The sequence below is a fragment of the Anticarsia gemmatalis genome, chromosome 4 (assembly GCF_050436995.1).
Source record: "Anticarsia gemmatalis isolate Benzon Research Colony breed Stoneville strain chromosome 4, ilAntGemm2 primary, whole genome shotgun sequence".
Lineage (NCBI taxonomy): Eukaryota > Metazoa > Arthropoda > Insecta > Lepidoptera > Erebidae > Anticarsia > Anticarsia gemmatalis.
In genome coordinates, this window is record NC_134748.1 from 702,385 (window position 1) to 715,938 (window position 13,554).

Genomic DNA, 13,554 nt, shown 5'->3' on the forward strand with positions numbered 1-13,554 from the left:
TATTTGAGGCAAAAGCAAATAAAATTATTTTAGCCACGTCAAATCGATCAAAAACTAAAGAACATTGACAGATTTCTCTATAGTCTCTGGCTAAAAATGACAGATCATCAAACCACGGGATTGGGGATGTGATTTATTTATTTTTATAGTTTTCTGTGTGAATAAACTCGGTATCATTTCAAATTTAACAGTGTCAGGTGATTTTCGATTTGTTTTTATTAAAAAAATGAATTGTTTTCTTAAAAACTAAGTTGTATAAAGTTTTGTCGTGTCACACTGGGAACGTCATTACAGTGGTGATAAGGTTTTATGTTAAATATTTATGATTGACGTGATCAGTGGTCGGGTATTTTTCGGAACAGAGCGATGGCCGAGACGAGCGAAGCGCGGGCAAGCGCGTCAGCGCCAGGCGGCGACGCTGGCGGCGAGGAAGACAAACATGACGAACGTATGCTGGAGTGCAACATCTGCCTGGATACGGCCCGTGACGCCGTCGTCAGCATGTGTGGACACCTCTTCTGGTACGACATCACACAAATCCACTAACATAGAAAGAAAAAACACATTATTATGCAAATGACATTCTAAAATGCAAATTAAAAATGTAGTGTATTCATTCACTTACTGTAAAGGTAATAAAATTGACTTATTTAAATGATACGTAGGGCAATCACTGATTTATAAAACAATTGGTTTTATGGAATTGTGTCTGTGTGCTGAACAGACAAAAAGTTATTCAAGTGGTACAGTTATACAGTAGACATTATTGATACTCATTGAATATGGTAATGTGTGTCAGATTAGCCAATATTTAACTTTGTAATTTATCAGATAAACTGATCTAAGATAAATGTAGAACAGAAACATCCAAATTTATTGATAAGAAAACACATATGATCTAAAATTTTTCCATATATGAACTTACTAACAACAATACATAGAAATTACAATTCAATTCAATTCAATTTTTTATTCAAATAAATTAATACATAAAGTTTAATATAAGTCTTATAGTTAGAATATTAGGTAGGTACATAATAAAAACATAGGGAGCCTGTATTAGGATAAATAAATCCTGTATCACAGGCTCTTAGATACGGCGAGCGTTATTGATAAAAAACTAAAATTTACTTATACAATATTTAGATATTAAATAATAATAGTTAAAATTTCTGGCAAAGTAAAGTTTAGATAGCACTACAAAACTGTATCATACTCCAGACCAACAAGACATTATTCCCCAGCTCCCGTGCTAGGTTTGTACCTGTGTTACGGTGAGACAGAGAACAAGGCCGTCAGAGTCTTTGATAACACAATTATTGCAGTACTATGTTAATGTTATAACAATAACAATGCCATATCTGTAACTGGTATGCTATTATTATAAATAAAAATAAACATGACTGCAAAAACAGACAAACACTACAGACTAGGTAGATGGTACAAAAACAGATGTTTATACCATTAGGTATAGAGAACCAAATAACAGCAAAAAGAGTACCTAAAGAGTAGATACCTAAATACATTTTAATGATAAACTTAAAACTCTTGACTTAGTTGTCCTGCAAACTTTTGTTGTTATTTGCACATCTTGATTATACTAGACAATAAGATAGATACATATATAAAATCACACACATTTCTCATATAGACAGGCATAGATCAAAGAATACAACATACTGAAAACTTCTTTTGCTTTATTCACATCCTTACATCCTGTCATACAGGACTCTCTTGTATACTCTTCTTTCTTATAGTTAAACTAGGTTCTGTGACCTAACCTGCTTTTCTTGGAGAGTGTAGAATTGGGTTGTATGTATTAAACATTGAAGTAACCTGCATCTAACTCGTATTGTATTCTAGCAGATAATAAATGAGAAATTCCTTTTCAAATTGACCTACATAAGTTTAGTAAAATGTGCCCAAAATAACTTAATCCTGTCCATAAGCCTGAGAGACCATAACACTGGATTAATGGTTCCCAGTCTATTACAGCATAGTATTAAATCTAGGCATTTTTTTTAACTTCACCCACATGAACAGCAAAACATATCCCATGGATTAATCTAAGTTTTGTATGAAATACTAACATACAGACCTACTTACATCCTCATTCTTATAAACATTTGCTTTTATTATATAAGTAGTATTTATATACCTATGTTAATCCTTGTTTATGCAAGTTGTCAATTTAATATATCATCATGATCTAAAGAATCTATATTTTATTGTAGTAATTATTGTAAGAAATATAAGTTACAATCATAATGACTATGCATAGTCTACCTATTGCATCATTCCCATCATATATCTATAAAAAAAATATCTGTTTATTAAACCTTGAGTTTAAATATGCCTAGTATAGACATTATGTTTCTATATCATTCCTGTGTGTTAGTATTCTGTAATTCTGTATTCTACCAATACTATTAATAAAAGTATGCAAGGAAGAGTGCATAGTTTAATAGCTATGCTTCTATTTTACACAAGAACAGCAACCTGAGATTTCAATTTAACATGGATTCAGTAAATAAACTGATTATTTGAGGTATGTGCAAAACTGACTGAAACAATTGTGAGAGACTGTTGCTCAGCACTAACCCCTGGTTTCTGTCAATCAAACTGTCATTTTTATATGTGCTTAACCACTATTGAATAGATAAACTACTGCTAAATGTATCTCAGAAACCGAGCGTAAAACTAACAAAATTAATACTTTTGAGGCTAGCCGAATCTATGTATTTAGATAAAGTAGTTATGATTATCATGCTAACATTTCTCCCTTGCAATTTGTCTTCAGCTGGCCTTGCCTACACCAGTGGTTGGAGACACGGCCGTCGCGGCAGGTGTGTCCGGTGTGCAAGGCGGCCATCAGTCGTGACAAAGTGATACCGCTGTACGGTAGAGGCAACACTAAACAGGAGGATCCTAGGAATAAGGTGAGTTTGCGATCATAATGCAGTAATATTTCTGTCGCTATATTTTATGTGTAGAAAAACAACGTGTATTTCTAATGAATAGTTGCGAAACCTCGATCTGTGTCTCACTGCAAACCTATATGTCTGTTACGATGTCTGAAGGTCAAATCAAGAAATTGAGCAAATATTAATTTATGTTTTTCAGTTAACCTTATAATTGAATATCAGATTTTTAACCAAATGTCACCATTGCGAAATTAAGCAATAAAATCTTAAGAAACCTTACTGTGAAAGTTTAAAACAACCTTGCAGTTAATTTTATGAATATTTTAACTAAATCCTGAATGTGTCGTTTCCAGGTGCCCCCTCGGCCGGCGGGCCAGCGCACAGAGCCGGAGAACAACAGCGGGTTCCCAGGGTTCGGCTTCGGCGAGGGCTTCCACATGTCCTTCGGCATCGGCGCCTTCCCCTTCGGCGTGTTCACCTCCACTTTTAACTTCGGAGACCCTAGACCCAGTGCCGGTTTGTATTAACACACCCACATTTACGGCTATTTACACAGTTTTGTCATAGATTTCTGTCTTATATTGTTACGTAAACATATCTAGCTCCAACTGATTGCGGTAGGAATTGCTATCCATGAATAAGTTATAGAAGTGAAGTAATTATAAATGATCGATAATGTTTGCCTTTAGTAAGTAAACAGTGGATAGATTGGTGAACTTAAGTCCTAATTTACTAAATCTTAAGAGAGAAGTGGGGCTCTGCACATACAGATATAAAACCTTTCGTTATATCTGCCATCAAAATTAAATTATAAGAAGTGGAAACAAAAGTAAAGTATCCCATACTCTTTTATTGAGTTAGTTAAGTTAACATAGTAAAAAGTGTAGGTGTAATAGCCAGTAGGTTATTTTTGTTATTATCAGGGCAATGCCCTTATCGTCACGCCCCTTGATCCACTTAAAAACAACAATATATATTGTCATGCTTATTTCTCACTTTTTCAAAGATTTCACTAATCAGATAGCCTGATACACGTTATAGCACAGATTACAAAGTAAAATATACTGTAAACGACTTTTTTTACAGCCAAAGTCTAGTAGATCCTGGAACGGAATCCTTTCTTAGGCTTATGTTTCATCAATAATTTTAATCTATTTATGCATCCACTTAAAAGAAAGCAAAACTAACAATTATTTGTGGGTCACATAAATATTTTACGACTATCTCAACCACGAAAATTTAAAAACAACCATATTCCGGGTGACGACAGATATCTTCTACAAGATGATTAAAAATTACAATGTAGATTTTAGGTCACAAAATATCAAAATTATGACGCGCTATCAAGCAGTATGTCAAGTATTTACTCTGTCGAGCACCCATGCGTGTAAGCGCAATGACTGCCATTTGACTTCTACAATCAGACACGATTATGAAAACTTTCATGCTGCCTATTTTCTAATTATTAGTTTAAAACTATTTTAGATATTTTTTGGCCTACAATAATCGAGGTATTGTTATGTACGGATAGGTTATTAAAAATCATAGTTAAAAACATGACATAAATTGAAAGATATAGTTTGTTGCTCTCCAACTTTTGAAGTTTATGTCATGTTGCTAACCAAGTAAATAATGACAAATTGCCAGAACCTGTTTTCGTAAAATAAACTCGCAACGTAAAATTATAAATGACAAAAAATTATGATTCAAACATTCATAACGAGTTTTATATTAACATGAATATGTATTTCTATGTTCCAGCTCCCCGAGGCACAGCGCAATACGAAGAAGAACAATTTCTATCTAAGATATTTCTATGGGTGGCCATATTGTTTGTGCTGTGGCTGATCTTCGCATGACCGCGCTCCGTCGCCCCCTGACCGGCCGCGCTTCGATATGTTTACATATCTCGCCCAACACATGACTACTTATGATACCAGTTACACTACGACACATAGCCAGTTGAGTACACGCTTGTTATACTTGCTCAAACGTTTTAATGATGCTTCGTGTTAATTTGGGTACTTGCTTAGAAGTTCCTTAACTCCGGAAAGAGCTACGTGGGACAGTAATGGGTTATGATAAGTAGCAGTGGTACACGTGATAAGTGGCATGTAAAGGCCCCTCGTACAAGAGTCGAATTTACAAAGCTTACGCCATTGACTTTTCGAAGTCATGTGGATAATTTTTTTTTCACTTTTCTTTGATAAGTGAGGTAAACTCAAAGTCCCTTACCTCTTTCGGCTCGGGGACTGAAACGAGCTTTGAAATTATCGCCGCAGGTTCACAATGATAATAGTGATGGTTAATTTATAAAATGATTATATTTTTGGCATCAGTCCCTATTTCTAAATAAGTACCTAAATGTACACTAAAATTATCGAGTCACTTTAAAGAGCGCGCGCATCGCTCGCCTTTATTTACAAATGTTAAGTAATTCAGATCACAAGACTCTTTAGTTAGACATCTAATAAATTGTAAATGTATTGAAAACAACTTAGTGCAGGGTAAAAATTAACACTCCCTCTTTCCAAAATGTTTTATAAACTCATTTTGGCCCACCCATCGATAGTCAAGCCGCGCTGACAGTTCATCTTTTTCTCGTAAACGCAACTGGCTATGAACACATTTAATTATCGAGTTATTTATTTTAAAGTTTATAAAAATATATTAAGTTACCCCTCATCTACTTACTAACCAGTAATTTTACTTTAAAACAACGAGAAAAATAGTAAAATGCCATATTCACGTATATTTTGTATAAAAATACTGTATAGTTGGTTACAGTGACGCTTACTGATTGAGTGAATACAAAAAAAAATGCGTGCAAAAGGGTCCTTTACTATAATGCTGTAGAGTATAAACGTAGGCGTCATTGTAACCGGTCTTATGGGAACCATGCACGCTCTGAGAAATCGCTAATAAAATCTAAAATTCAGATACGTACTATTAACGATATAAACGCTTCAAAAATTGATAAGCGCAAAACTGACGTCTAAAACTGCCGGTCAATTAAAAAAAAAGGAGAATAACGCCATCTAGTGTCGCAAAACTAGGAGTCCTGCATCTCATAAGCAATGTTTGCATAGTCCACAGGTAATCCTTCTAATACCATAATTTAGAAAGTTGTGAGGACGGAATTTCACAAAAAAAGAAATTTTATGAAATTTGGTACATTGCTAGCTGATACTGTTTTGTCGGATTCTCGGAGCGTGTGTGATATAAACAAAGTAAAAATGTAAACATATCGAAACCCGCATTAACGTTAGCCACCAGTCACATGTAACCCACTGCCTGTTAGTTCGATGTCGATCGACACTGTCCAAGTCCTACTCATTTCTCCTTAGCTTACTGCACTTGACTATTGAGACAACTGTTCATCGAATATTCTTTAAGATAACTTTATAGTTCATTCAGCTTTAGTTCTTTGGAACCCATGTGGGAAAAGGGCGTGATTGTAGAACTTTTTATTCAGCTAACTTTGTTTAAAGAGTAATTTTTATGTTTCCGACAGATTTTTTATTCATACACAATCAAGAAACTCCGAGTTGAGAGCCATTAGTCATTGTTATTACAACATTTGTCGAAAAAAGAGAACAATGTTGAGGACCTACTCCTTTTTTGGTGTCGGTTAAACATCTAATTTATTCTTTAATTGAAGTTGCGGACCACTGGTCTAGAACATTCGATGAACGGTTCGAACAATGACTTATTATATACCTACATTTTTCTATAATTCCTTTTTACTGTTTATACACTCTTGACGAAAGAATCAAAGAATACAACTGATTGTATAGAGCTTGAAATCAAGACTTCACAACAATGGTATTATAAATACAAACAGATATATACAGAACTTAGAGAAAAAATATTATATTTGTCTCTTTTTCGCTTCTATAAATGAGACATGCTGTTTCACTCACTCACCCGAGTCTGGTGAAAACGCCGGATTTAACACATCTATGAAGACATGCAAAGTCCTCAACGCGCACTTGACCAGCGTTGTAGACTCGAGGCCTAACCCCTCTCTCGTTCGGAAGGAGACCCTTGCCCAACAGTGGAAAAGACATGGTTTAATTAAATGTACCTACTTATAATATCATTGCGTAATGGTCGCATATTTGCGTTCAAGAATGTATAAGCAGTACTATTTCCAAGTCAGTCGATAGCTATTATTACTGACTTTGTTCGAGTCGTTATATCGATGCGCGTAATCGATAAAATCGTATCGATAACGTCGGTATAACTACTCGATGCACGCTCTAATAGCAGTGTCGATATGGATACATAGACGACTGGTTACTTAGTAATTATGCATTATCAACTTTGGTTTGAGTGCTCGATCTAAGGTAATCTTGAAACGTCAAGCAAAACAAAGTAAATAACGCATTATTGTATTAGTACATTGATCATTGAATTGTATTATAAATTCATCATACAAAGTCGTCTATTTATCGATATTGATAAATAAATAGACAATATAGTTAGTTTTTTAAGGCCGATCGCTTAGTTCGTCGGCGCGATTGGTCGATGGTTAACGAATCTTAATATTATGTTAAACTGTGGACGTGACGCGAGATATTAGCCCGCATTCATAATAAAGCGGACTTTCGCAAGAAAACTCATAGAAAAATGTACACATAAGTTATGAGGATAAAAGCCATTTCATTTATATTTTTGTCTGTAATGTGTCCATTGTAATGACAAGTCTCGCCATACGAGTCTCGGGTAAACACCTTGACTGGATTGAAAGCAGTAAAACCATAGCTTTCTCAAAGAAGAGATTATGCAATCTCATTTAAGTAGATCATTACAGATGAAAAATAAATGGAATTTCGAACGATATTATAAAGAACTGACAGACGCAAGTTTTATATGTATGTGGTAGACTGCAACAGCATAAATGTGTCTTATATTGCTATTATCTCGCGGCACGCACTCAGTTTTATAGTAATAGTGAGTGCTCTGTAAGCTACTTGTATATAAACCCGTGTTAATGTTCCAGGGGCCTTCATGTTATATCTGTTCGCTTGTAGGCTAGCCTCTTGTGTGCGGTACCTAGGTAACACACTACCTACTTGTGTACAAAATGCCTTATGTCTCTGTAGTAATCATTTTTTCTGAATAATTTTGTGTAAAGAGCAGTGTCACTTTGTTTTATGGTATTTTTATTGCAATCTCTCCTCTCTATATGATATCAAACCATTTGAAGTTGAAACAAAATGACTGTTGTTTAAAGACATTTCGTATCTCGAATTTATACGCCACATGTTTTTACAGTTTACTTAGGCATAACTGATATTGCAATGTATATTGTCTTGCCAATCTTAAACAAGCCTCGCCAATAGAAAAAAGCTTGTGCATTCTGAAGATTTCAAAATTATCTCACAAAAAATATCTTGGCAAAAAAAAATAGGCTTAGCAGAATTGAGCCAAGAAACGGAATTACTATGTTATTCCTCTATGGAGGTACTGTCAGCTTAGGTATTTTGTACACAAATAACAAATTAACAAATAAGTATGTACTTGCGTGCTAACACTAGCGAACGTTGTGTCGGGAGATGTTAAATTATATTTTATTTGTATTGAGAGGCGCGACGCGTGACACGACTGTATGATAAGTTTGTTGTAGTACGAGTCGAGACTTGGTACTCGGAGAGACGTATATTATATAAATTGGTAGATTTTACGTTAATATTCCTGTAATGATAAGTGTATATATTATTGTATATCAAAATAATTACGTTGTGATGGGAAGGTTTGTTTTAATTGTAAATTTGAAAATAAAGATACATGATGCTGAGTTATTGTGTTTTATTTCTTTGATGAAATTAAAAGAGTAGTTCAGGTGGCACAGTTTCAACTTTTTGCACGGGTTCCCTATGTGGTATGTGGTTCATTACCTATTGTATTTTACCTATCGCTTTAAGTTAACACTTTCAATGGCCAAGTCAATTAACACATTGACATTGAGCCTACCAATTGGGTTGCGGGCAGGTGTAAATAAAGACCATAAATATAAAATTAAACAGCTTTTATTCATTATCTTTATTAAAAAAGTAATGAAATGTATTTCCACAATTCGCCATCTATTACAAATCATAACAAAAGTTACTAACCGCTCTAGCTTGTTTACAATTAAAATAATCAAATTAAACCTAAATTAAACTAAAAGGACTGCTGATTCAAAATAATTGTCAATAACTTTATACAAGTCAGTTCTTCACCAGCCGGGTTCACCCGCAGGATTACTCCCGATAGTCGAAAATCAAATCAAATCGTAGTTTTAAATTTCAAACTAGCGCTGGGGAATACTGGTTTAGTGAAACTAATAGGCACGTTTTATGCGGATTATTTTCATTTTAAACCAGTATTTGATCTCACGCTAGTTTGAAATGTTTATATACGATTTGTCATTTGTTACCAATCGAATTAGATTTTCGACTCGATATTGACGGGAGTAAGCCTGCAGCTCTACATAACTATCGGTTAGGAAAGTATCATATTTAACTAAAGAGTAGTCAAGCTGTTAGTGGTGAATCCGACACTTTATTCAATACATAGAATAGAACAATCTGATTAAGGCTAAACTATTTATATTGTTATTTGTCTGTATTGTAGCTTTTTGTTCCCTAATTGTAACCTGTACTCAGCCTATGTTGTGAACTCGAGGCATTACTTTTTCATTCCACTATAGTCCAACAACTTAAAAGAGAGCAGGTTCGCAGCTGGCGGAGGTACACAAAATTCAACATTTAGAACATCAGAGAGCCGCACGTTTTTGTAACTGACTTCTTTGACCAGAATTATTAATTATAATCTAGATGACTCGAGCGTGGCTAAGGCTTTCCACTTAGTTGTCGGACTATAGTACTCTTGCCTGGCAGTGGAACAGTATTGGGTTGAATTTATTTATTATCATGAATGTAGTGTCAGAAGCTTATTACGTAAATTAGAAATATATGTCGTGAATGTAAGGATAAGGCAGAATACATAGTATATTATATTATAACAGATAATTGCATAGAATCATGAATCTGTATGGGGCACTTAATTATATTACACAATGTGAAGACAGCAATGTGAGTACAAGTTTTTAAAATTGACTTTTATAGAAGAAGGAGTTACAATGGCACTACTATTCATTTGTTTTCATTAACTTTAATTTACGCATTATTAGTCTATTATGTTATATCAAAACGGGATCCTAGACAACAACAATTAACACTGATCTACTGGACGTTATGCTTTAGTAGGTATCTTAACATCAATATCAACTTTTAACCAATCCACCTTGCTATCTTCACAGAGAAATAAAACTAGAAATATAGTCAATCTATCAATAAATCCTAAGCCTACTCTATGCCGTACAATTTGAGCGTTCTATCCATACTAGTGGAGGCGATGTATTGCGCATTCTTACCGAACCTGACGCCTGTGGCCGACGCCGTGTGGTCGTTGAACACCTTCAGCTCCTGCCACTGCCTACACAAGTACACTCTCACGTCCGTACCGGCGATAGCCAGGTAAGTACCACTCTGGTCAAAGCACAACTCCTTGATAGCATACCCTTCCTCCAACTGAATAGTCTTGAAGTTCTTCAGCTTCCTCAAATCCCATAGTTTAACACACGCATCTTCTGCCGCCGTAGCTAAATAGTAACCGTTTTCAGAGAATGAGATAGATGTGACTGGTCCAACATGTCCTGGGAAGTTGGCTACATTGCTCTGTTCCTTCAAGTCCCAGATCTTGACTTGAGAGTTTTCCGTTCCTGTTCCGAAGATGAGACCGTCAGGGTGGAACTGCGCGGTGGTGAGACTGACGCCGGAGAAGTCGCTCACTTTGGTCAGTAGAGTACCAGTGCGGATATCGGAGAAGGCCCAGTGTTGATCCGTTGATGTGGAGAGCACGTAGTCGCCGGTAGGATGCAGGGATAGACCAGTGACTGGTCCCTCGTGCGAACGGAGGATCACCGTAGTTTGAGATCTGCGACAAAATAATAGGAATTTAATAATGTCCTTTGCATTAAGGACTTTGCTGCTAATATTTTTTTTTAAGTTATATAAAATTCATTAAGATAAATCAATATAAGAATACTTACGTAGGCACGTTCCACACACGAATAGTATGATCAGGGGAGGCCGTGATGACAGTGTCCTCGTCGGGGTGGTAGATGACCCTGGTGACCTTCTTGGTGTGACCCTTGAGGATGGCCACCACTTGCTCCGTGTCCTTGTTGAACACCGTCGCGTTGCGGTCGTTGCCTCCCGTCAGCAGCTTGCTGTGATCCGAAGGATTGATGTCCAGCGCCAAGATACCGGGAACACTGGCCGAGTGCAGACCCTGGGAAAATGGAAAGTAGTGTTGTCAATGTGAATTTGTTATATTTGATTTGTTTGAAATGAATCGTTAATCACAAAGGGTTCATCTGTAGATATAATTATCTCAGAATCAAAAAGATATTTGTAACGTGCTTCAGCAACAATCAGTATGAAGAACGTAAAACATAATTATATTTTGCATAAACATAACAATTTTTTTTTTTGTTATTTAATTGTACTGATGACCTTTGGTTGAAATAAAAGTTATATTATTATAATTAGGACAGTACTCACAGGATGCGAGGCGAGCGTGAGGAAGGCGCGGATCTGGTCGGGCGCCAGCAGCCCCTCGGGCACGGTGCGGCCGCGACGCTTGCGCTCCTGCGTGAGCGCCGTGGCCCGCTCCTGCAGGCGCGCCACCACGTCGGGCGACATGCCGGCGGGCGCCGCGCCGCCGCCCGGCGCGCCCGCCTCGCCCGGCGCGGGGGGCGCGGGCGCCGCCAGCCCCGCCTGCGGCTTCAGCGTGGCCAGCGCCTCGCGCGCCGCCGTCACCTCCTTCGTGAGCCGCGCGATCACGCGGCACGCCGCGTCGTGCTGGTACAGCGCGTGACTCAGCTCCTGGACGACACATTCAGAGTATTACAAATAAACTCACTATAATATGTAAAATTATGAGCCTTTCTCAGTTTATCCACTATTTATAACAAAAAAAAGAACTATACAAACTTGTAGAAAAATAACTGCTAATTAGCATTTAAATTACTTTAGTCTAAAGCAAAAAATGCAATTTTATGGTTTACTCGTATAAACTACAATAATAATTAAAGAAATAAGTAACTAAAAGCGAAAAAAGACTGAAATCATTGACTTGAAAGAATACAACTAAATGCAAGCACAATAATTACTGTATTGAAACAATTTGAATTTACACATCATCAGATTTTGGTTGAGATAATGCTAATGGTCTAAGGAATGCACTGAACATCTTATGCTTTACTTCACACACATAAGCAATAGTAATAAAAAGCAACCAGGCAACAACAACCAGTAATGTCTATTAGTGGGTCACTCAATTATTTAAAAAGATAGCGACACGGTCACCACAAGATATCATGAGATTAAAAATATTTTTGATATTTAGTACATATTATGTTTACTTAGTGGTTAATAGATATCAAACCTGTCTAGCAGTCTGCAGCTGCTGTCTCTGTGTGAAGGCATGCAGCATCAATGCATCCCACTCATCTTGCATGCTCTTCAGTGTAGCCGGGATTGATGTGGCACTAGGTGGCTTAGGCTTTACAATCGCTGGTGCTGGAATACACAACAAGAGTTTACAAAATAACCTTTTATTTATTACTTATTACGCCTTTTGATAACAGTAAGTAAATATTATGTTTTTGCAAGATGCTAATACTTTGGCAGAAATTCTCAATTCATAGATCTCCTTACAAATTAAACATAAAATTATTATGTATGTCAAGCAGTTTAATAAGCTTTTCACAATGAAAGATTTCTATTTGATTACAAAATATAACTGGCAATTTTGGGTATGGTGGCTTCATAGGTCTGGCTAATATTTATAATGTATTCCAACAAACAATAGTAAGTTATACTCACTTTTGATTTCGATAAGGTCCTCAACTCGCAATTCCTTGCCGTTAATAGGGTCCACTCCATTTTCTAATATATATTTTTCAATGACACGCTTCTCGAAGACGGCTCCCGACGATGGGGACACCACAGGGGCTTCGGGAACCTCATTCGATACTACGATTAGAAAGTTAGGTTATAAACTAAATATATTTCGTAAACATTAGTTGTATTTTAGGGTTTTATGGGTAATTTAACTATGTGGTCTATAAATTAATAGCAGTAGGATTCTAATTCAATCCTGAATATTAGTAAAAACAAAAGATTCCCTAGTGGACAACCGGTAGCATCCCGCCTTGATTATAAGTCAGCGTCTTAATTTAAATTGTTAGGATACTGTTACTTATTTACTTACTTGCACAATATAGAGCCATTTTATTATCCTATTGTAGATATTTATTCCACAAAACACTTAAAAATTAATAAAAATCGTCAGGCAAACAAAATCGCTCCACAATCCACAGACTAAAAATGTTATTACTATAACGAAGAGACGTGTATCGTACCATAGACAAATAAACCAAACAATTCAAATCGCCTAAAAAGATGGTGTCTTATCTTGACTAAACTCACTTAAAGCATTCATTGGTTATATTGATATTATACGGATCTGTTTAGATCTGGCTAATTATTTCGGTATGGATGTGAAATAAGAA

General features: G+C 36.1%; 2 protein-coding genes across 2 annotated transcripts; one reads left to right on the forward strand and one right to left on the reverse strand.

Annotated features, from left to right (window-relative positions):
* The first annotated feature begins 61 nt into the window (after positions 1–61).
* On the forward strand, positions 62–8,727 carry LOC142987896 (E3 ubiquitin-protein ligase RNF185-like). Its single transcript, XM_076136849.1, has 5 exons — positions 62–197; positions 363–521; positions 2,801–2,939; positions 3,278–3,440; positions 4,686–8,727. Exons 2-5 carry the CDS (start codon positions 367–369, stop codon positions 4,781–4,783), a joined length of 555 nt encoding a protein of 184 aa, XP_075992964.1. The 5' UTR covers positions 62–197; positions 363–366; the 3' UTR covers positions 4,784–8,727.
* Positions 8,728–8,943: 216 nt separating this feature from the next.
* Positions 8,944–13,382, reverse strand: Prp19 (pre-mRNA processing factor 19). The gene is made up of 6 exons (XM_076136847.1): positions 13,254–13,382; positions 12,866–13,015; positions 12,426–12,559; positions 11,540–11,863; positions 11,026–11,267; positions 8,944–10,910 (listed from the first exon to the last, which is right to left on the reverse strand). Exons 1-6 carry the CDS (start codon positions 13,270–13,272, stop codon positions 10,280–10,282), a joined length of 1,500 nt encoding a protein of 499 aa, XP_075992962.1. The 5' UTR covers positions 13,273–13,382; the 3' UTR covers positions 8,944–10,279.
* Between the last annotated feature and the right edge of the window lie 172 nt (positions 13,383–13,554).